Below are 20760 nucleotides of genomic sequence, written 5' to 3'. Positions count from 1 at the left end.
TTGATGAAATTACTTAATTATGGTTGCTTAATTATTTATGTATTTTTTACTTAATTTATATCAAAATATATTCTAATTGATATTAAAATTTATTATGACAAAATCACTATTTTCTATTTTCAAACATACATGGACAAGGTTAATAAGTCTTGTGATATAGGTTAAATGGTATTTGCAAGGTTGATATTAAAGAGTAAACGGCTAGCTATTACGGGGACGATGAATGTGATTATTTATTTATACTATATATTATTATATAACAGAGAAATACTTTTGGTATAGATTTTTTGACTTACACTGATTTTACAAAATAATCCTTCAAATTTTTAAAAAAAATTCAAAAAATAATGATAAATTAAAATCAATAGTCTTATATTTTATAAGCACCGACATGTCTTATGCGGGTTCTCTATCAAATTAGACAACTCTTTATGTTCAACAAGTGCATCAATTCAAACTTTTATGATTTTGGGACAAACTTTTATCAGTTGATAAGATTTGGTAGTCGATCGGTTTATACTATATTATAATAGAAAAAATATTAAAAATTTGATAGTCGGTCGGTATTTGATAAAATTACATAATTGCCCTCATTTAATTATTTTGTTATTTTTACATAACTCTTTTATAATATTATCTTTAAAAATTATAAAACCCTGAAAGAAAGTTATATATAAACAGACAGTAGGTAAGTAGAAGACAATGTTTGAGAAGATATACTGTGTTCGAGCTAAAACAAAATAATAAATACTACTAACGATATCAAAATAGTTTTAGTATTGAATCGGGATAAAAAAATTACTAAAAGATAATTCGTTGGTCGATATAATAACATTGGGTTAAAAAAATTACTTAACCTTTTAACAACTATAATTAATACGATTTAAAATTAAAATAATAAATATTTAAAACAACCGTGCATCGCACAGATTTTAGGCTAATATATATTATAATAGACGAAACATTAAAAATTTGGTAGTTGGTTGGTCAGTACTTGCTGAAATTACTTAATTACCCTTAAATATTAAAATATATTTAATTAATAAGATTACTTAGTTACCCTTAAATATTAAAGTATATTTCATTAATTTATATTAATAATTATCTTTTCATCCCTTTACACATGTACGTGACTTCGATCTTCATCATTGAAGCAGAGAGAAAAGCGGATTAAAAGAAACTAAACATCAATAATTATACTGTCATGTAAAGTAAATCAATAACTAATGTGATATTCTACGTTTTATACTCTTATACTCCTATGCCATCTATACTTATATTATATTATTATATTATTATATAATAAACGAAATATTAAAAAAATTGATAATTACAAAATTATTCTTAATATTTTTATTATATATTATTTATACTATCACCTATTATATTTATCGATCTATTTATCTATAATAAATTATAATAGACAAAACATTAAAAGTTTGATTGATCGTTTGGTCGGTCGGTCGATCAATCCATTATAATTTTAAATGATATTGAAGTTAATTTTCTCTACGAAATTTAAATTCTAATTCATATCGAACTCTATATTATTTTAATTGATATTAAACAAACAAATTTACGAATTCAATTCAAGTTAAATTTTTATAAAATATATATATAATTATATAAAGTCTATATTAATCTAATCGATATTTAAGTTAATCTCTTATACTAATTTATATTCTAATTTATATCGATTTTTAAAATTTTAAAAAGTTATATAATATTATAAAAGGTCGTGCATCACACGAATTTTTAAGCTAGTAAAATTAAAGGGGATTCCCTCGAATAAAATCAAGGCTGTTCAAGTTTTATTATTCGAAACCATATGGTTTCGAATAATTATCTAGTACAATCATCTAATTAATCGTTGCAATTATAATCTTGTAGATAAATTGTATGATATTTAAATGCTTTGATTTTTAATAGAAAAACAACGTCCAAAACCTAATTAATACTAAACAATTTACAATTTGCGATATAAGCTTTGATTTTTAATAGAAAAACAACGTCCATAACCTAATTCAACAATTTACAATTTTCAATTGGGCCTTGAGTTGAAAAAAACTGATGTTCAATAAAATTTACTTAAATTTATTATTTTTGTTAAAATGTTATGATAAATTTAATTATATTATATTTATTTAGAGCAAATATTAAACAAAAATTAAACAAATTTTTCTTACACTTTTAACTTCAAAGAAGTTATACAATGTACAGCGATATAACTGAATTGAATTATATGAAAACAAACTAATTAAAGCTAAGAGAGACTTTAAAATAATGGGATTTTTTCAAAAAATACCTAAATTGCTTAAAATATTTTCAAAAATATGTTGCTATGTACAATATTTGCAACCTTATATGTAAAATTTGCAATCTCGTATACAACTTCGAGCAACCTCATTTGCACAATCATATCCTATATTTTTGTAAATAATTTGAAAAACATTGGTATTTTTTAAATTCCCTAAAATTTAATAGGCTTTACAACATTTACATAACAATCCCAATCTATCCCCAATCCCCATAATTTAGAGAATTTATTAAATTTAGTTCAAATATCATTCTATATCCGGTTCTCCATTTTAGGGAAAATTTTAGGGACAAACATTTGAGTCCCCATATTTGGGGACTTGTTTTTTATTCCCCATTTTATATTTTATACAAGTTTAAGGGTAGATGTGGTTAAAGTTGTGAAAAGAGATGGGAGAAATAATAATAAAAAAGAATATAGAGATGGGAATGGGATTGAGATGTAGGAAATTTTTTGAAGGTAAATAAAATATGAGAAAATTTTTAGGGACTTACTATTTATAGTATATTTTTAGGGATGGTGATGAGGATGCCATTGTAAATTTAGACGGAACAAACTGCCAGTTTGGGCTTCAGTTGATGGGGGCAAGTAAAAGCCCAACTCCATACCATGTCTCATTAAATACCAGCCCATAATGTAAATTATATGTTACAAATTAAAGCCCAGCCAAATTATTCGACACTCGACTTTTCTGTCACACAACAAAAATTCTGACAGAAAAGTTAACAAAACATTACTTTCAGTGGTAAGAACAAGCTTTCAATGTGGAGAAATCAAAAAAACACACACCAAAACCTGTCATTCTATGGTGGAAAGACCAACAAAGCAAGCATTAGTAATGACAATTTTAATTCGGATAAACACGATCCATGTTGCTCGGACTCTTCATTTTACTTCTGAGTACCCGTGTCGGACACTTGACACTCGAACATGAACACTCGGAGTTAGACACTTAATATAGGCCAAAAACATGTTTATTTTTCAAAATATTGTCAGGTCCGATACTTGGACACATACCCGAGTCCGAGTAACATAGAACACGATTAATGTCCCGAAGAAGCTAAGATATTGTATTCATGCAAATGGCTCCTGAACTGACTCAATTGATTCTGCAGTTGTACAACTCCTGCAGCTTTATGCGAAAGAATGGCGTTTAACTTGTGAATATATTCATCGAGCTGGTTTCCTGGATTTTCGACTTGAACCAGAAGGTTCATCTCCTGCATGAAAAATTAAAATCGGTTATTTTGGACGAAAATATTCATCATTAGGTGAATGAGGTATAAAATGCAGATGGCTAAACCTCTCTGACAATGTTCATTGTCTCCTCAATGAGTTTGCGATGTGCATTTACAAGATCATTCTCTTCCTGAGTAAAGAACAATGAAATATAAAATTTTGATTAATTAGACTCATCGCGGAAGGTAATTAGCCCTGCTACAGATATTTGAAGGGTTATTACCTTTAGGATTGCATCATCTTCTTCGTCTGAATTTGTTTTCCTAGCCTCAGATGTTGTCGTATTCTTGGCATTTGTTTGAGTGGAATTCCTTGTCTGAAATCGATTATCTTGTTCACGAGTCTCCTCGTCGGGCTCATAATAGTCTTCAACTACTTTAACTTGAAAGACCTGTGAGGTTGAACTGCTTTCTACTTGTCCATTAGGAACACGTTCAAATGCAAAAGATTCAGTAGGCTCGATTTCACTTTTCTTAGGCCACCCGAATCTGTTACTAACGTTAACGACCTCTATTGGGCTATCTGAAGAGCCTGATGCAGACGTTGAAACTGATGACAAGGGCAAAGCTGTTGAGCTTCTAATGTTTAGTGATGAAGACAGTGTATCTTTCCTGAAGCTGCTGGTTCCTTTCGATAGACTCTTAACTCTAAGATGATGTATTATCAATCAGCAAATGTCAACAACAAATTTCAATATCAGAAGTTTTCAACTAGGATGAAAATGCAGAGTACAAAAACTTTACTAAATCTAATCCACATTACCTGTCAGCATATCTTAATGTGTTTAGAGTATGCTCGCAAGATCCTGAGTTTGGTGAAATGCAGGATATCATAACAGTACGCGAATCACCAGCAAATGAGTCTCTAAGAACTTCAGTTAGCTTACTCCCTCTAAAGGGGATATGACCCTGGTCATTGTCAAGGGCTCTGATACATTCCTTTAGTGCAAGTAAACTTTTATTAATTTCAGCGCCTTCCATTCTACAATAGAAATTGACAAGCATTTTTACTCCAACTGAGCAATTAACAGTTCCCAACTGATACCTTATAAGAAAAAAATTTCTGAACTTTTATCGCCTTTTGGATCTCCTAGAATAGAATATTTTCGATACATACCTAGTTTGTTTGTCATTATCAGTCGTATCTGCACCACGTTCACTTCCAGCAAGATCTATAAAAGATAGCTTCCCAACAAGACGAGCAGGCTTTGATTCCTTCCCATCAACAGTTTTTTTGATAGCGAGTTGCAGTATAGCATGTGATCTAGAGGATTCCTCATTTGCACCAGTTGTGCCAGTACTCCTTGTTGCATTGCCTCTCTCAATTAATTCCTTGATCGTGTCCACGTCTGATACTCCAAATTCTTGCAAGCCCACGATGCAGACCTGTTGTTTCCCATCTTCCCTCATACAAAGCTTTCTGCAAACATACTAGTTAAGGTTATGGTGCTACATTAGTATACAGAGTTATGCAAAAACACAAACCAACAAGCTCACTTTCGATCATTGAGGAGATCAAACAGCTTTCCTCCATATATTTCAAAGAAACTGACAAACAGTTGATAACCCTGGTTCCGGTAATTATAATGCATTAGCCTGAATATATCCTGGGATGCCTTAAGTGGCAGCGGTTGCATTGTATAGGTCTTTCCACTCCCTGAGCATAATAATTGAAGCAAAAATTGTGATGATTATTTCTCTGTTGATTACACAAGGTATCACAAACAAGTATAAAAGAAGGCAGAAGATAAAATCAGTAGCCTAACATCAATGTACATACAAACTTAATCCACTCAATACAGAAATGGACAGAGATGCAATATTGCAGCAATGCTTTAAATCAGTAATCACAGAGATGCAATGCAAGAACGAAGAAGGAAGGGGAGGGTCTAGAAAAAATCAGATCATGCCTGTCTGGCCATATGCAAAGCAGGTTGCTTTTGTTCGTTCAAAAAGTATTGGTATTATAGGCTCCACTGTCTGCGAGTACACCTATAGCAACAGTGAACGAGGATTCGTAGTCAGTATAACCATTAAAGACAGATATAAAGTTGGAGAATTGCATTATCTTGTACATAAGTACTCACTTCTTCATTGGAGACATTTTCATTCAGCACAGCATCATAAAAAAATTCATGCCTCTCGACATATTCAGTTAAGTCCACCTGCAAAAGCTGGATTAGCTACTCGAGAAGAAAATAACTCTGCACATCACATGCATTAACTACATTTCAGAGATGCATGGGAATATTCTGGAAAGAAATATGTCAAAGTTTACAAATAATTCAGCAAGCAGTAACACCACTAACTATATGAACAAGCGTATGATAACTCCTGACATGAAGAGTGTTAAAAGGGGAAGCATTGTAAGGGCTTAAACATCAAACAAATTTTGCTAATGATGATACAGACATGCAGTATCTAGCAGAGTAACAAGAGGAACATCGATAGCTTTTAACATTACTCAAGTTCCGTAAAGATTGAACATTCAATAACACGAGGCCAATGTCAAAGCTTTAATTAGAATTCTTCACCAAGAAACTACTATGCAAGATACCTTGAATTTCTTCTCATGGACGGAGATTGAATTAGTATTTGATTCGATAGCTATAATGTCTTCCTCCGTCTTAGAAACCTCCTTTTTATTAAGTGGTCTCTTACGAACCTGTAGTTATATGATATTCAGAATTTAGTATCATAAGTAGAGAAGTTAGTATTCATGCATTGGATACATTGTTGTTCCATTATCCGTTGGCTAAAAACGAGTCTTTGAAGAATCTTTAGACATTCTCTTTATTATTCTCCCAAATTCAGACATAATAGAAGTGCTCAATCAAATATGTTGAATTTGCAACAATGCAAAATATATTGCGTTGAGAAGAAAATAAAATGAGAAAGAGGAATACCACGACTTTGATCTTGGCAACATTACTAGTCCTCTCTTTTTCTGCAGAAGAGCTCTTTTGAAGGTTGCTCTCTGGCATACCACGAGAATCATTTGTGTGTTTGGCGAACAACTGCAGGTGGGGATCATCGAAACATTTACCAGGAACAGGTAAATCCTGCAACACCAAACAGTGATTCAATCAAGCAAACTATACCAAATTAAGCCTTGCAACTAAGGATTCAACATATGAAGTTCAGTGCTTCAAGAAAGTTTACATGTAGCCACTTATATTTACGAATTCATTTTACTGTCTACATTATTGTTGACTTGATGGGATTGTCATAACAGAAACAATTAGTAAGTGATACTGTAATAATGAAAGCTTGGACATTTTTTATAAATTGAGAATCAGAAATTACAAGAAGACAGACCTCAGATAACAACTCGGTATCAAAGGAGCTCAGATCAAATAACCCGGGGCTGTTTGCATTAGGTGACATTAGCCCACTGCTGCCATACAATCTCATGCTTGATGAACGAGGCATTGACGGTGAAGTTAAAGAACTCTGATTCCCCCCTCCTGATGTAATGCCACCCTTTTGCACATTTTTACTAAATTTGGGACCTTGAGCTCCTCCATTGTAGCCATATAAACCAGAATCCTGATATTAATTTTTCACCCAAAAGCCTCATTACTAAACAAGTGGTATCAAAATACACAAACAAAAATTGAAAGAGAAAAAAAGGAACAGAACTAACTAATTAGGCTTATTAACTTGAGAATACTAAACGATTAGACCGACATGAAAGACAAGTGAGCAACAAGTTGCGCCGCTAGCCTTTTCAGATGACAAAATTAATCAAGTTAAACACCGCAACTCTAAACATAAACCAAACCAAACAAAACATATCCAGTATATCTTGCCATATTCTAGAGAGGGTAAGATGTACGCAGACCTTATCTCTAGAAAGATATCGTAAAGTTACTATTGCATGACTTTTTAAACTGTTCAAGATAAGACCAGTAACCACCTATAAAGCCAAAACTTTATAATCCTTAAAGAACATGTCTGTACTCAAACTATACATCTACTTCACACACACACAAACAAACATTTATAAGATTAAAAGATAAATGAAATGGGAACCTGAGACTGAAGCCATTTATTGTTCTTATTAAAACCACCACCTGGTTCAAGAAAATTGTCAGATAACTGTCTCTGATGATAGCTAGTGGAGCCTGATCTCTGCATTTGTCTTCCAACAGCTTGCATTCTTCAAAACCTCTATTTATATCAACTTATTTCAAAGTAACAACAAAAGTTCTTTTATAGTTCAACAATTCAAGAAATTTACAAAACACCAAAAATCTTGAAAAAAATTGAAGAGAGAGAGAGAGCGAGAGCGAGAGAGAGAGAGAGAGAGAGAGACTAGGAGCTGAGAATGTTTCAAGTTATGATTATGTTGGAAGCTTCATGAGGATGATGAAGAAACATTAAAGTTTCTGGAAACTTTTTTAAAAGCAAAGACCGGGCTTTTTCACTCATTACTTAAATTTTTGTCAATAAACTATGCATTAAACAACACCACAAAATCTCTCTCCATCATGTTAATATATACTCATTTTACAGGCCTGAGATTTGAGAGACTGTAGTTGAAATCAGTTTACGAGGTTCTAACATACATAAATTATTCAAATTCATATTTATTTATGTAAAAAAATTGAAATTTTTGGAAATTTTGAGTTTCGGGACCCTAATCCTTGTTAGCCTATAGTCACGGTCATTACATTGTTGTACGGGTAGATTAGTGACTGTTTGTTGTTGATCAAGAGTGATGCTATCCATTTTATGTATTGAGGAACATATTTAAAATATGCGTTATTTTTAAATTTTGAAAAACAAGGTGCAATGCATGTTTTGTATGTTCTATAAGCTCATAATTCATTTTTTGAAAATAACAAGGCGCAATACATGTTTTTATGTGTTATAAGCTCTCATAATTCATTAAATTAGTATTGATACATGTATATACATAGTGACGTAATCAGAATTTTAAAATATTCGAATTTTTCCTTCACACTCAAATAATAAAAGACAAATTCTTGCTAAATTTTAAAGCCTATTAACTAACTTTTTTCGAAGTGGAATGTTTAGATCTCGTAAGAGCGTTTCCAATAACTTCTTAGTTTGTTCCCTAAATACATCAATATCTATTCATCTGTAAGAACATTCACTACATACATTTCTTATATAATATTTTATGATTAAAATGTATATATTATAAAAAAAGAAGAGATTAGTTAAAAATAAGAAATCGAAAAAATGGATCTTAGTGAATTAAAGAATAACTGTTGTGTTCTATTTCTTTATTAGAAAATCCATGTTTTTCTCAAAAATGTGAATTAGTAGTAGTATTGCTTGTCACGTTTTTCCATTGATTGCGCGCCTCTGTTTAATAGTACCAGTACGATTATTATAAAAACAATTATTTGTAAATAATTGACCCCCATCAGACTTTAATTTAAATTTTTGTCCCCTCTCTTTTAAACATCCGTGTCTACTACTAACCACAATCCCTGCATAATCAAATGTCCACATTAATTTTAACTTTATAATGCTCCACCATTACCATTTTATTGCCCCAAAAATTGGCAAAGTGTATTTTTATTCTGTATCATATTCATATATATTATTCACCTTTAATTGCACTATATAAAGGCCAGGTATATAGAAATTTAAAAATAAGGACGCTCCATAACTCTTTATATAAATATGAAAGTAGCAAGAGGTGGCACGGTTGGTTAAAGAGGAGATAGCTATACTCTTGGTCACATGTTCGAATTTCACGAAAGAAGAATGTATGATTATGCCTCCAGAGCCGGAATTAACCAAAATTTTTGAAAATACTCAAACCAAACCGAACCGAAATTATACGGGTCGGTTGAGTTTTTCAATTTCAGTTTGATTTTGCTCAACCTTAACAATATACCCCCTCCTTTTTGACTTTTTGTAGTCAAATTGACTCAACTTTGACCGTAAATTAAACATCAATCTTTCATTATTTTGAAAAACCGAAAAATACATATTAAAGTAGATTACGTATACTTTCTAATGATATAATTTTTATAATTTTTTTCTATCATATACTATATAAAATTTTCAGTTAAAATTTGGTCAATTTGACCACAAAAAGTCAAACATGACAGATAAATTGGGACGGAGGGAGTATATTATAGTATTTGGGCCTGGGGACAGAACACTATGGTTGCGTTTTTGGGCCTGGGGTTGACAAGTGTGAGTACTACGAAAACAATTCACTGTTAAATTTCAAGTCAATAGATATATAGTATAGGCAGAATACTCTAGATTGTAATTTCCTTGAATAACTTTTTGCAAAAGAAATTTAAAGGAATACATCATTAGAGGAACAAGTTTACTAATAATAAAGCCTATGGGCGTTTTCGTTTTCTCAAAATTAGCATATCCCTGTTCGTGTGCCATAGCCAGATGAATCCTGCTCAGCATAATTGTAGACAAAGCAATATCCGATATTCCAGGAGTATTCAGTTCAGGCTATCTTCTTCCGTCATATTTAGCTTTGACGCTGACTGATCGTGAACCTGTTTAGTACCCTCAGAGTCATCAGCACTACTTTCAGCTGTTGATAGAGGATCGGGTTCATGAGAATGTTCTGCGCATCACTACTCTATAGAAATATAGCTTTGGATGAAGCTAGAACTTTAGCCTACAACATTTTTATGGCTTTTAGTAGCTCTGCTTCTTCAACGTCGCCTTTTCTTGCTTTGTTATGCTCGGCAACAGATATATTAGAATCATATCTCTTGAAGGACCAGGAAAAAGCACTCCTAAAGTTGCAATTGTATACATTTCTCATGTTCCAGACAAATTAAAGATGAAAAGAGGAAGTAACAAACCAGTGGCTAGGAAGATAAAGTAGACACCGGTATCATCACAAGAAATCATCATTCTCTTTGCTTCAGCTGTCTGGTTCTGTTTTCATGACCGACACCATTTCTTCCCTCTAGTTCTAATGGATGAGGCCATCTCTGACATACTTTGTACATGAAGAAGTTTTCTTTGCTATGATAATAAGATGCACTGAACCCATACGATCATGAAGTTTTAATTGCTTTAGAGCAAGTCCAACGGTGTCTTAGTTGGCTCCTTAAAAATACTATAAAATATTAACTCCTAGTGATTTAACATATCATTTTACATTTCAACTTCAACAATGATCCTTATACACCTTCCTTATTATTATTATAATAATAAATTTGAAAAGATATAGAAGAAAGAGAGAGAGAAAAGAAGTAAAGAGAAGAGAGAGAATGATTTTTTTATTGATAAAAATGATATAAGGAATGCCTAGTGGTTCCTTAGAGCAACTCCAACACTAAGTTAAATGAGGCTCCTTAGTCAAATTTTGAGGAAATAAAGTTCAAACTTAGCTCCAACAAACTCCTTGCAACTATTTATTATTTTAGGATCCTCAAAAGCTTCCTCATTGTAGATGAGCCAATAACCCCTCCTCAATCATTATTATATTATTTCACTCATTCTCATGCATTCAATTTGAAAGATTTTAGTTACTTTTGTATGTAGTTAATTTTAAAAAAATGAATAGGGAGTAAGTTTATAGAGGATTGTTGAAGATAAAGTTAAATTTTAGCTCCTAAATGTTTAAGAGGCAATTTAATAATATTTTTTATAGAAAAAATGCAAGGAGTTTCTTGGAGTTGCTCTTAAAGATAAGGTATGAAGGTGATCTATTAGTGATATAAAGAGCCACCAAGATACTGTTGGAGTAGAATTTTATGTCATATTCCTTATTTTTGAACTTAAGAGCAAGTTTAAGGAAGCTGTTGGACTTACTTAGAAACAAAAATTGTTGTACCTTTTCCCTACCTTTTCCCCACCCAAGGATGGGTCAGATGTAATGTATAATAGGGATACTCTACCAATGTACATAGATGACCTTCGCCCCTGGAAGAGGGGCACAAGCTAGTGCTTCCAGAATCATACCTGCTAATGACACAAAATAAGACTTAAGATGTATTTCAAGAGTAAAAACAAGCTATCACTTATGGTGTAGCAACTGACCAGGATTTCAACTTTTGATACGCAGGTGTCTCTGGATCCACCATTAAAACCCTTCAACTAAATGAAGACAAAGACACACCTATAACGTAATGTACCACTATCACATGTGTAAATATCATGTACATAAAAAATTTATGATTACCTTGAAAGTTTCCAAACTTGAGGGATTTAATTGCAACTACGGAAGATTGGTTAGCAATACCCAACAGCACTTCTCCAGAAGTGGCAACAAGATCGCTCCACAATAACAACGCAAAAGTCTTCTTAATGCAGATAGCACACCATTTTATTCTGACATACATGAAAGATCAAAGGCAAAGATAATAATACTTTTAATAAGGATATCCCACTTCTCAGCTGCAACAGTTATCTCACGCTCATTGTTACTTTTTCTCCAAATACTCATAAAATTTAATAGGTTTGTTCAGTCAAGGAGATGTTTTCTATGTACTAGATTAATGAGATGTATATTTTGGCTATCCACATGTTTGGCAGGGGAAAAATGGAGCAGTTTCATGTAAAACAAACATGCATGAAGTGTGCACATGGAGGGAATGCTTTATTAAGCGAAGTCGCAGGTAAGGCAATAATAAGAGGTGTAAATTATGCAGATGACATGTACTTATATGTACACGCTTGTCAATAATAAGAGGTGAAAATTGTAGATGAATATTGTGGCAGAGATAGCATATAAAGGCATAAGACAGTTCCAAGTGAGCAGATATTCTATATATATAACAGAAGGAGGAGAATAGAAACACGTATTAATCACATAATTTTTTCTTAACTAATTTCAGCAACCATGCAGATCATAGTAGCCGCACCTTTTTCTTTCCATTTCATAACTTTCCCAAAATAAGTAGGAGGAAAATAAATTAAATTTTAATCTGTGCACAGAACAAGGCAATAGGCAATGGCTTCTTTTCCACTTTATCACTTGGTTCTCATAATCGAGTGAAATGTGTGTTTAATTAGTAATGATAGAATAGTGTAAAGGTTAATAAGGTAATAAACTTTAACAGAAAAATAAATCAAAACCTGCAGTTCAAAAATTTTGTCCTTCAAATCAGTTTTCTTGCCTATTGGAATAGCTGCAGACTCCACGTGATCATTCAAGGATGTAACTTTCTGGAAAGAGGAAACGAATGAGTTTAGGTGTGAATACATGATTATTCACTTGGCTTTAATATGATATTGAGGCGATCTGTAAGGAAATCAAGGAGCTTGAGCATATTTAAAGGGGTGGAACATAAAATAAAGGAAAAAGAAGATGGAAATAGGCAATGAACTGCTCAAAAGAGAGCTTCAGCCATTTTAGACTAGTTAGAACAAAATTCGTGTACGATGTTTTATACTAATTATACTTGCACTCAAGATATACAAAATCTATCAAACCAAGTATCTGCAGCAATTCGAAGGCAAGTTTTCAAAATAACGCCGTGCACGACCATGATATTAGGGTGCGATTTACTTTTTTTTAGTGAAATTTGAAGAAGCAAAGCAAATGGAAGGCATGCTAAGTAGATCATAAAGCAAGCTATAAATAAAAGATCGGCAGCTAATGAAAACCAAATCAATGCACTACCCTCAGATGTGGCTTCTTTCAAGATACAAGTATACCTTATTTTTAGATGCATAAAAAAAGGATGCAGTGAACTTTCTTCCCTTATTTTCATATATAATTAAATATATTTCCGATCAATATATATAATAAAATAAATTACCCCCTCCCCCTCGTTACTCTAACCCTGCTTAAACCCCTGTGTGTGTATCCTGTGGAATAAGTCAGTTCAACAAATCTTCAAATTCAAAAAACTGTACATATAAAATATGATGATGCTGAAAGCCAACCTGCTCCCGACGCCATTGTAACCTAAGTGACACAGCCTCAGATAAAATTATAAGTTCAGCTTCCTTTTCCAAATACAAATGAAGAAGCTCTGAAGCACTCTCATACATCAGCATATAAGTTGGTTTGATAACTGAGTTTTCTACTTGGTACTCTGCAATGCTGCAAAAAGCACCCAAGCATCAATTCCAGTCATGTAAATGCGAACACATTGCTTAAAAGAAGTTCATGTTAAGTAACAAGGTTCCTTCACAAGACTTTTTGTTAAAATAGCATATAAAACCCAAGGGCTTAACTTTAATGGTTACCTCTCTCCCCTACTTCTGGGTAGAGTGAAGTTTCAACTTTCAAGTCTTGCAAGAGACTTCCGTGTCCACATTCAAGTTAATTATTATTTTTATTATATAAAAAACCCAAGGGCTTAATTTTAATGGTTACCTCTTTCCCCTACTTCTGGGTAGAGTGAAGTTTCAACTTTCAAGTCTTGCAAGAGACTTCCGTGTCCACATTCAAGTTAATTATTATTTTTATAATATAAAGCACTCTTTAAAAATGGTAGCACTTACTGGTCCTACTTCCTGGTTTTACCAATTTCCCCTAATTTGCATCATGCCCATCCCTTCCATTGCAAGCTTTTCCGGGAACATGGGATAAGTAGAAGTTGGTAAGAACACCGAAGTTCCTCTTTTAAATGCCTCCCTACAGATCATGGAACCTTAATCATCCAAATTTAAAAATCTTCAAAATAATACTTACGAGTTGTATATCAAGTCAACTTACCTGTCCAAAACGCTACCTGGTTGAACAAGACTACTCGGGTCTGCAACATGTATCCAGACCTTAATCCGTCCATACTGCAATCTTGTAGCACTTGGTGCATCATCAAGCTGCACAAATTTTGGGGAGTAGCAACTTAGTGTCACTTCACTGAATAAGATCAAAATCCGTCGAAGGTAAAACCGGATTTTTATATTCTTACCTCATCATCTTCATCGACATCAATTGCATAAACCTTCAAGTGAGTCAAATTTACTCTGCCAGCCTAAAGAAAAGTACCATCAAAATGAATACATAGCTATACAGGTGCCAGCAGAATAAACTACAAATGAGCATGAGCAAATCATATCCATTCTAAAATTATCTGGTTTAGAAAAAGATGTCTAGTTAATTTTATGTGCTAGTATAAAAGACAACTCTTGTAAAAGAACAAAAGACTATATTTCTATAATCCGCACATAACAACTTAAATCCTCTCTGGTAAAAACATGACCTATTCATGATTGGCCAAGGACACGAAACACTGGGCATGACACTATGATATTTTGTGTTGGAAATAGGACCCAATGATTGTGCAGAATAGTTTACCAGGATCATAACTACACATAGTCTGCACATAGCATCACAAGATTTGGTATTTAGAGTGCCTACACTTCTACATGCTACTAACCCTCCAGAGGGAAAATTGCTAAGTTACCCGGACTCGGGTACGAGTATCGGACATGAGTGCGGATTCAAGTGTCAGACTCTTAGTTTTTAAAAAATTAGGATTCGTGGATGTGGATCCGAAATTGGACACAGGTACGGGGATTCGGCATATAACCTTCACATAAGTGAAATTATACCTACTTTTTATTTTACACATTGTAAATTATTGTCTTCTGCCAAATAAATAAAACACATACACAATTGTTTGTCATTTTTATAGCATAAATCAAAAGAATAACATGAAAATAGTAATTTATTGACATTCCTATCCATAATTAAGTCGTTGTGAGGCCTTGTAAATTATTTTGAACAATATTTTTTGAAGTCAAAGTATCCGGTTTCCATATGAAGGATCCGACTCAGATCCCATACCCACACCCATGTCATGTTCGATGGACACGGGTATGAGGGAAAAATTGAAGAGTCCGGGTAACGTAGGAAAATTGTAGTGTTCCCAAGTCCTGGGTACAGTGTAGCACCCAAATAGTAGAAATAGTGCAGATGATATGGAGCTCTATATATTTAACAAAATTCAACTATCAGGAAACCATTTAGATTTATTTCCAAAGGAAGACCCTTCTGTTCTTATTAGTCATCACTCTTCCTATCGTGAACCAGGACCCTATCACAAAGCAAACCTTTCTCCCAGAAAGCAAGAACTGCTATTTCAATTCATGTGCTTTATCAAAAGTGACAGACAAAAGAAAAGGAGGAAGCTTTGCGCCCCCTTAACAAATTGTCAAATTAGCAGCTGCAGGCAAGTGGCCTCCGGACTCATCTCAAGGTGTCTACTTTCAAAAATTAAATTGTAAAATACTATTTTATAATATAACACAAGTGATATATCTCAGTTTTATTCAAAGGTTAAAAAAACGGCAAGTTGTAAGTTACGCTTTATGAAATTTCATCGGTTTACAAAGACAAATAACCCCACTTAGAATCACATTTAGGATAAATTACACACCAACTTACATATATAAATAGAATGGCAAGAATCAAGATGCCCAAGTAGAGCTTTCACCACCTCTGCAACCAAATATATTAAGAAAACGTCAAGAATTCTGAAACAACCGATAGAAGCAAATATAAATATTTACACAAAAAACATAAAAGTGAAAAAAAAAATCAATATTGTAATACAACTTAATAATTGTATTCCACAAAATTCAATTACAAAATTCATATGCATCGTGTATGTACCCTCAAAAAATTGTAAATTCCCTCGCAATTTAAAGGAGCTAATGTTCCTCATCTTCATACCGAAACAAATTTAGCAAGAGTGATATCAATCCTCCCAATTTTTGTATCAGACATCTGCCTGCGGTGAAGTTATCGAGTCTGTAACCATTTCGACCTCTGGTGTTCACCTACAACAGATTCATTTGAGGTATCAAGTTCTTCAAACTCAGATGCTGACCACTTGGCAGCAACACCATAATATTGGAAGCATCCTCCATTTCGTTGCTTCTAGCACACTTACGAGTTAGATTCTTCGAAAGTTCTATGGAAGATGACGAAAGTCTTTGGCTTCTTCGTGGCTGGTTGGTAACAGGGGAACCTGTTATGTCATCCCTAGAGCCTACATCTCGCAATTGTTTAGAATTTTTGCCTCTGCGCCTTTTTCTGCAAACAGTGGATGACCTCGAGTTCAAACTATCCATAATTTCTGGTGTTGAGCACCTCAGAGGCCTTTCCTCATCCCTAACAGTGAGCTCAGCAACATCGCCATTCGTTAACATCCTTTCCGATCTTCTACCGGGTGACTTCAAACACGGTTCGACATCATCACTGTTCTCGTTAACATCCTCTCCATCAGATTCCGTGTGTACGTGAGCTTCTTTTACATGTTCAGTTAATCTAGTTTTCTTGCCAGATAGTTTTAATTTCTTTCTTTTCTTTGTAGCACAAATTCCAATTGGCTCGTCACCCTCACAACTTTCTTGAGCAACCTTTTTGTGCTTTGCAGATCTAAGTTTAGAAACATAACTATTTACAGAAGACACAGGAATCTTCCTGGAGTCCACAGGAGTCCGTCTTTTTAAGCAACCTTTTACTTTTTTCTTTCTCTTTCGACAGGAGTCCGGCTTTTTAGCTTTAGGAACAGAATCTGACAATCGCAGATGGACAAAATCACTAGGCCCAAGGGCAGGTCTTCTTGCTTCCCGGTCCACAAAATTTGAAGGTAAAGCTAGCTTTTTTATTTTTCTAGCCACTTGAAGCTTAGGGAATTCATCCGGAAACAGAATCTTCCATCTTCTCAGACACTGGTTGTCAGTACGTTTAGTCACACACGAGGCAATCTTATTCCAGGAGGGTCCATATTCTTGATAAGCTTCTTCCAATCTTCGATCTTCTTCTTCAGACCAATAATCGAACGTAACAGAAGGATCCAAACTATTACTCCATCTTTCCCTACACTGCACATGATCGCGTTCAGGCACATATTTAGCTACACTTCTCCAGTTTTTAGCCCCAAAAAACAACACAGCTACTTTTAAACGCTTGTCTTCGTTTGGATTCCACTTCCCTTTCCTCTTCCTCTTTGGGTGAAGTGATTTTGTCCATCTGTTAGAGCATTGGGTACCTGTCCGTCCTTCCAAGACAGAAGAAGCAATAGTCTCCCAATTACTCTCACCATATATTGCTACAGCAGCAGAGAGTTTATCATCCTCATCCTCGGTCCACTCCCTTTTCATTATAGATGGATTTAGACTCCTCTGGTAATGTGCCAGACACTGAAACGGTGTCCTATTCGTTCCCAATGATGCTGCAACCCCGATCCAGTTGCTAATCCCCTTATGCTGAATTATGTATAAAAGCTTTTTTTCTTCTGATTTTGTCCATATATTTGTATTGATCAAAGGATCTGTACAGTTCAACCACCTCGCTTCACACTCTGCACCGGATCGCCCCTTCGTGTACATGGAAGCCAATTTCTCCCAATCAACCTTAGGCAAGAATTCTTTCAAGTTCTCGTCAGTAATGTCATGATCACTAATTGATGCAACTATGCTATCAAACACATTCGAATCAGAAAATCGCTCTGCGTTCTGATATGTCTTTTGAAGCAGCATATCTTGAAACTGTTGCTTTATTCCCTTCACAAGATTCTCATCATCCTGTTTACTCCACCTATCCCGATTCATCGAATCCGAAAATTTCTCAAGCATAGCCTTATACTTCAGAACATGAGAATTCTCCCGAGGGGCATAACTCATAACACGGGTACTTTTCGCATTCACTTTTACTTTAACCCTCACCTTTGGACCTTCAATCAACTGAAGAAACGCATCTTTCTTCTGCGACAACTCTAGCCCTGTCCTCCTCTTACAACTAAACTGAATACCTTTCAAAGCCTTAACCCTCTTCCTCAACTTCACATTCTCCTCAATTCTCGACTCAATATGCATCAACTTACTCCGCAAATACTTCTGACACATCCTGTTCTTCTTAATCGCGTCAAGAAACGCCTGAGCAGCTTTAGGCAACCCCGTACCCCTATCCAAATCCCCAAAATCATCAACCACATCCCCATCCGACACACGTCCTCCATCACCAACTTCCACCTCACCACCACTCGAATTCAACCCCCTCAAACCACCCCCCTCCTCACTCTCCTTCTCCGAATCAATAACAACAGACTCCCCCGACCCCCCGTCCTCACTCCCACTCACATTATTATCCCTAAACCGACGCTCAATATCCTTAAGAATCTGCAAATCACCATCACACTCATCAACACTATTATCATCCGTAAACCGCCTCTGAATATCCTTAAGAATCTGCAAATCCCTAAGAACATCCAAATCATCATCATCATCACTATCTAAATTCACCGGAGGCAACACACAAATAGGTTTCAAATTCAACGGTTCCTCCTCCTCGTGATCATCGACAACATCACTCGAATACCTCATCCTAATATTCCTAAACAATTCCTCATCAGAATCACTCGAATCATCACAAACTACCTCATCACAAGCCCTACCTATCGCTTCCACGTCATCTCGTAAACCTAAATCATCCGAATCGCTATCGGATAAATCTTCAGCCATGATCACACCACAACAATCACAATAACAATAACAAACCCTAGCTCAAACCCTAGAAAATAACTAACCCTAATTTATGAATTAAAGTGTAATTAAACATGATAAAAGTGTGATTTAAATGTAATTACGCACAAACAAAATTTATATATATGTATCGAAGATTCGAAATATAAAAAAGAATCGAATTAGAGTACCTTTTTGCGTGTCGAATTGCACGTACACGTGGGAGATAAATTGGGAAATCTTGCAGAAAATATGTGTTGAATCGTGTATATATACGGGAGATAAAAAGACTTTTTTTTGTTTTTGCATAGCGTAGATTTCAAAATTTTGAAGACCGGAGACCTTATTGACCACATACTTAAAATAATAATTACAAATAATTATGAAGTCGTCTTGTCTTTTGACATGGTTTGTGCAGTCTAAAAGTCTATAGTAAGTCGTATATCGTTAAACTGGTTCTATTCATTTCGTTGGCGTCAAGCAGCAGTATTATTGATGATCTGGCAAACATCACTTTGGAGGATGAGGATGAAGGAGGAATGATGTGTGAGGAGCCGACCAAGGAAGTGGCGTTTGATGACAGATGGTGTCTGGTGGGACGTTTCATTACAGATGGAGCAGTTGATTTTCTGGCAATGCAACACACGTTGCCATCCCTATGGAAACCGGGAAAAGGAGTTTATATCAAAGAGTTGGATGTCAATCGTTTTCTGTTTCAGTTTTATCATGAAATTGATGTTTCAAGGGTGTTAGCAGGGAGTCCATGGTCCTTTAATCGTAGAGCCTTAATTCTTGCAAGGTTGAAGAAGGGGGAGAATCCGCGTGCTGTAGCTCTGAATTCACTGGATTTGTGGATTCAAATTCATGATCTCAGCCCAGGGTACATGACTGAGAAGGTTATTCAAGGGGTGGGGAATTACATTGGGACTTTTGTGGAGTCAGATGATAAAAATATCCTTGGGGTGTGGCGAGAGTATATGCGAATTCGAGTATCCATTGATCTGAATAAACCACTAAAACGGAAGATGAAGTTGAAGAAAACGGAGTCAGGTTGGATATGGATTAGTTTTAAATATGAAAATATCCCTACATTCTGCTTTATATGTGGTTTGCTAGGACATTCTGAAAAATTCTGTGCTCGATTGTTTGACACTCCTGCAGAAAAGATTATCAAGCCATACGGGATATGGATGAAGGCCCCTCTTAGGAAACAGGTGAAGTCGATCGGGGCACAGTGGCTGCGTTCCGGTGGAGGAATTGGTGGAGATGGAGGCGAGGTGATAAGTCAGAGCGATACGCAAGGCATGACAGCAGGTTTGTTACCGACAATTTCGAAAAATATTACTCGAACAGATATGAATATTATGAAATTAAAACAAACGGGAGATAATCGTGGGATACGCTTGAATGAGTCTATGCAAATCAGCTCAAAAAGCGGGGGAAATATTATTAGTTCAAATGCTACGGAGGGAAACGAGGTGGGTCAGGAGGTTACAGAGGATTTTGAGGGGGATAATAATGGGCTTAATGTAATGGACCTTAAGCGTAGAAGGCTAACCCAACCAAGTGGAAAAGGCCCGAATGAAAGCATAGATACAGTGATGATCCAGTCTGAGAATGATGATCCAAAAAACTTGCAAAAGGCGGGCCTCGAGGTCGGGGTTCGCCTACAGCCATGAGTTGTCTGAGTTGGAACTACCATGGGCTTGGGAACCCAAGGGTATTTCAATTCCTTAAAGAGATTGTATCTCAGAAGCGTCCTAATTTTATTTTCCTTTGTGAAACATTGTGTGATGATAATAAAGT

At 34.8% G+C, this 20760-nt stretch overlaps 2 protein-coding genes across 5 annotated transcripts; both read right to left on the bottom strand.

Moving 5' to 3' along the window:
• Positions 1–2888: 2888 nt before the first annotated feature.
• Positions 2889–8016, bottom strand: LOC141676471 (kinesin-like protein KIN-13B). Of its 2 annotated transcripts, none has more exons than XM_074482123.1 (12): positions 7591–8016; positions 6874–7104; positions 6462–6617; positions 6113–6220; positions 5643–5720; positions 5466–5547; positions 5053–5212; positions 4673–4975; positions 4319–4537; positions 3780–4203; positions 3621–3686; positions 2889–3537 (listed from the first exon to the last, which is right to left on the bottom strand). In XM_074482123.1, exons 1-12 carry the CDS (start codon positions 7714–7716, stop codon positions 3361–3363), a joined length of 2130 nt encoding a protein of 709 aa, XP_074338224.1. In that variant the 5' UTR covers positions 7717–8016; the 3' UTR covers positions 2889–3360. The 2 variants fall into 2 exon arrangements, with proteins under 2 accessions (XP_074338224.1, XP_074338225.1); XM_074482124.1 differs by lacking the exon at positions 7591–8016 and adding an exon at positions 7202–7444.
• Positions 8017–9743: 1727 nt separating this feature from the next.
• LOC141680220 (uncharacterized) lies at positions 9744–19283 on the bottom strand. 3 transcript variants are annotated; one of them, XR_012558288.1, is made up of 10 exons: positions 19146–19283; positions 15872–15925; positions 14394–14456; positions 14195–14301; positions 13981–14113; positions 13417–13576; positions 12604–12693; positions 11708–11856; positions 11566–11622; positions 9744–11487 (listed from the first exon to the last, which is right to left on the bottom strand). XR_012558288.1 is itself a non-coding variant. In XM_074486508.1 (9 exons), exon 1 carries the CDS (start codon positions 18952–18954, stop codon positions 16267–16269), a length of 2688 nt encoding a protein of 895 aa, XP_074342609.1. In that variant the 5' UTR covers positions 18955–19139; the 3' UTR covers positions 9744–11487; positions 11566–11622; positions 11708–11856; positions 13417–13576; positions 13981–14113; positions 14195–14301; positions 14394–14456; positions 15872–15925; positions 16100–16266. The 3 variants fall into 3 exon arrangements, 2 of the variants coding, with proteins under 2 accessions (XP_074342609.1, XP_074342608.1); XM_074486508.1 differs by lacking the exons at positions 12604–12693; positions 19146–19283 and adding an exon at positions 16100–19139; XM_074486507.1 differs by lacking the exons at positions 9744–11487; positions 11566–11622; positions 11708–11856; positions 19146–19283 and adding an exon at positions 16100–19139.
• Between the last annotated feature and the right edge of the window lie 1477 nt (positions 19284–20760).

Source organism: Apium graveolens, chromosome 8 (assembly GCF_009905375.1).
Source record: "Apium graveolens cultivar Ventura chromosome 8, ASM990537v1, whole genome shotgun sequence".
NCBI lineage: Eukaryota > Viridiplantae > Streptophyta > Magnoliopsida > Apiales > Apiaceae > Apium > Apium graveolens.
Note: the sequence above shows the minus strand (reverse complement) of the source record. Positions and strands in the feature narration are given on the sequence as shown.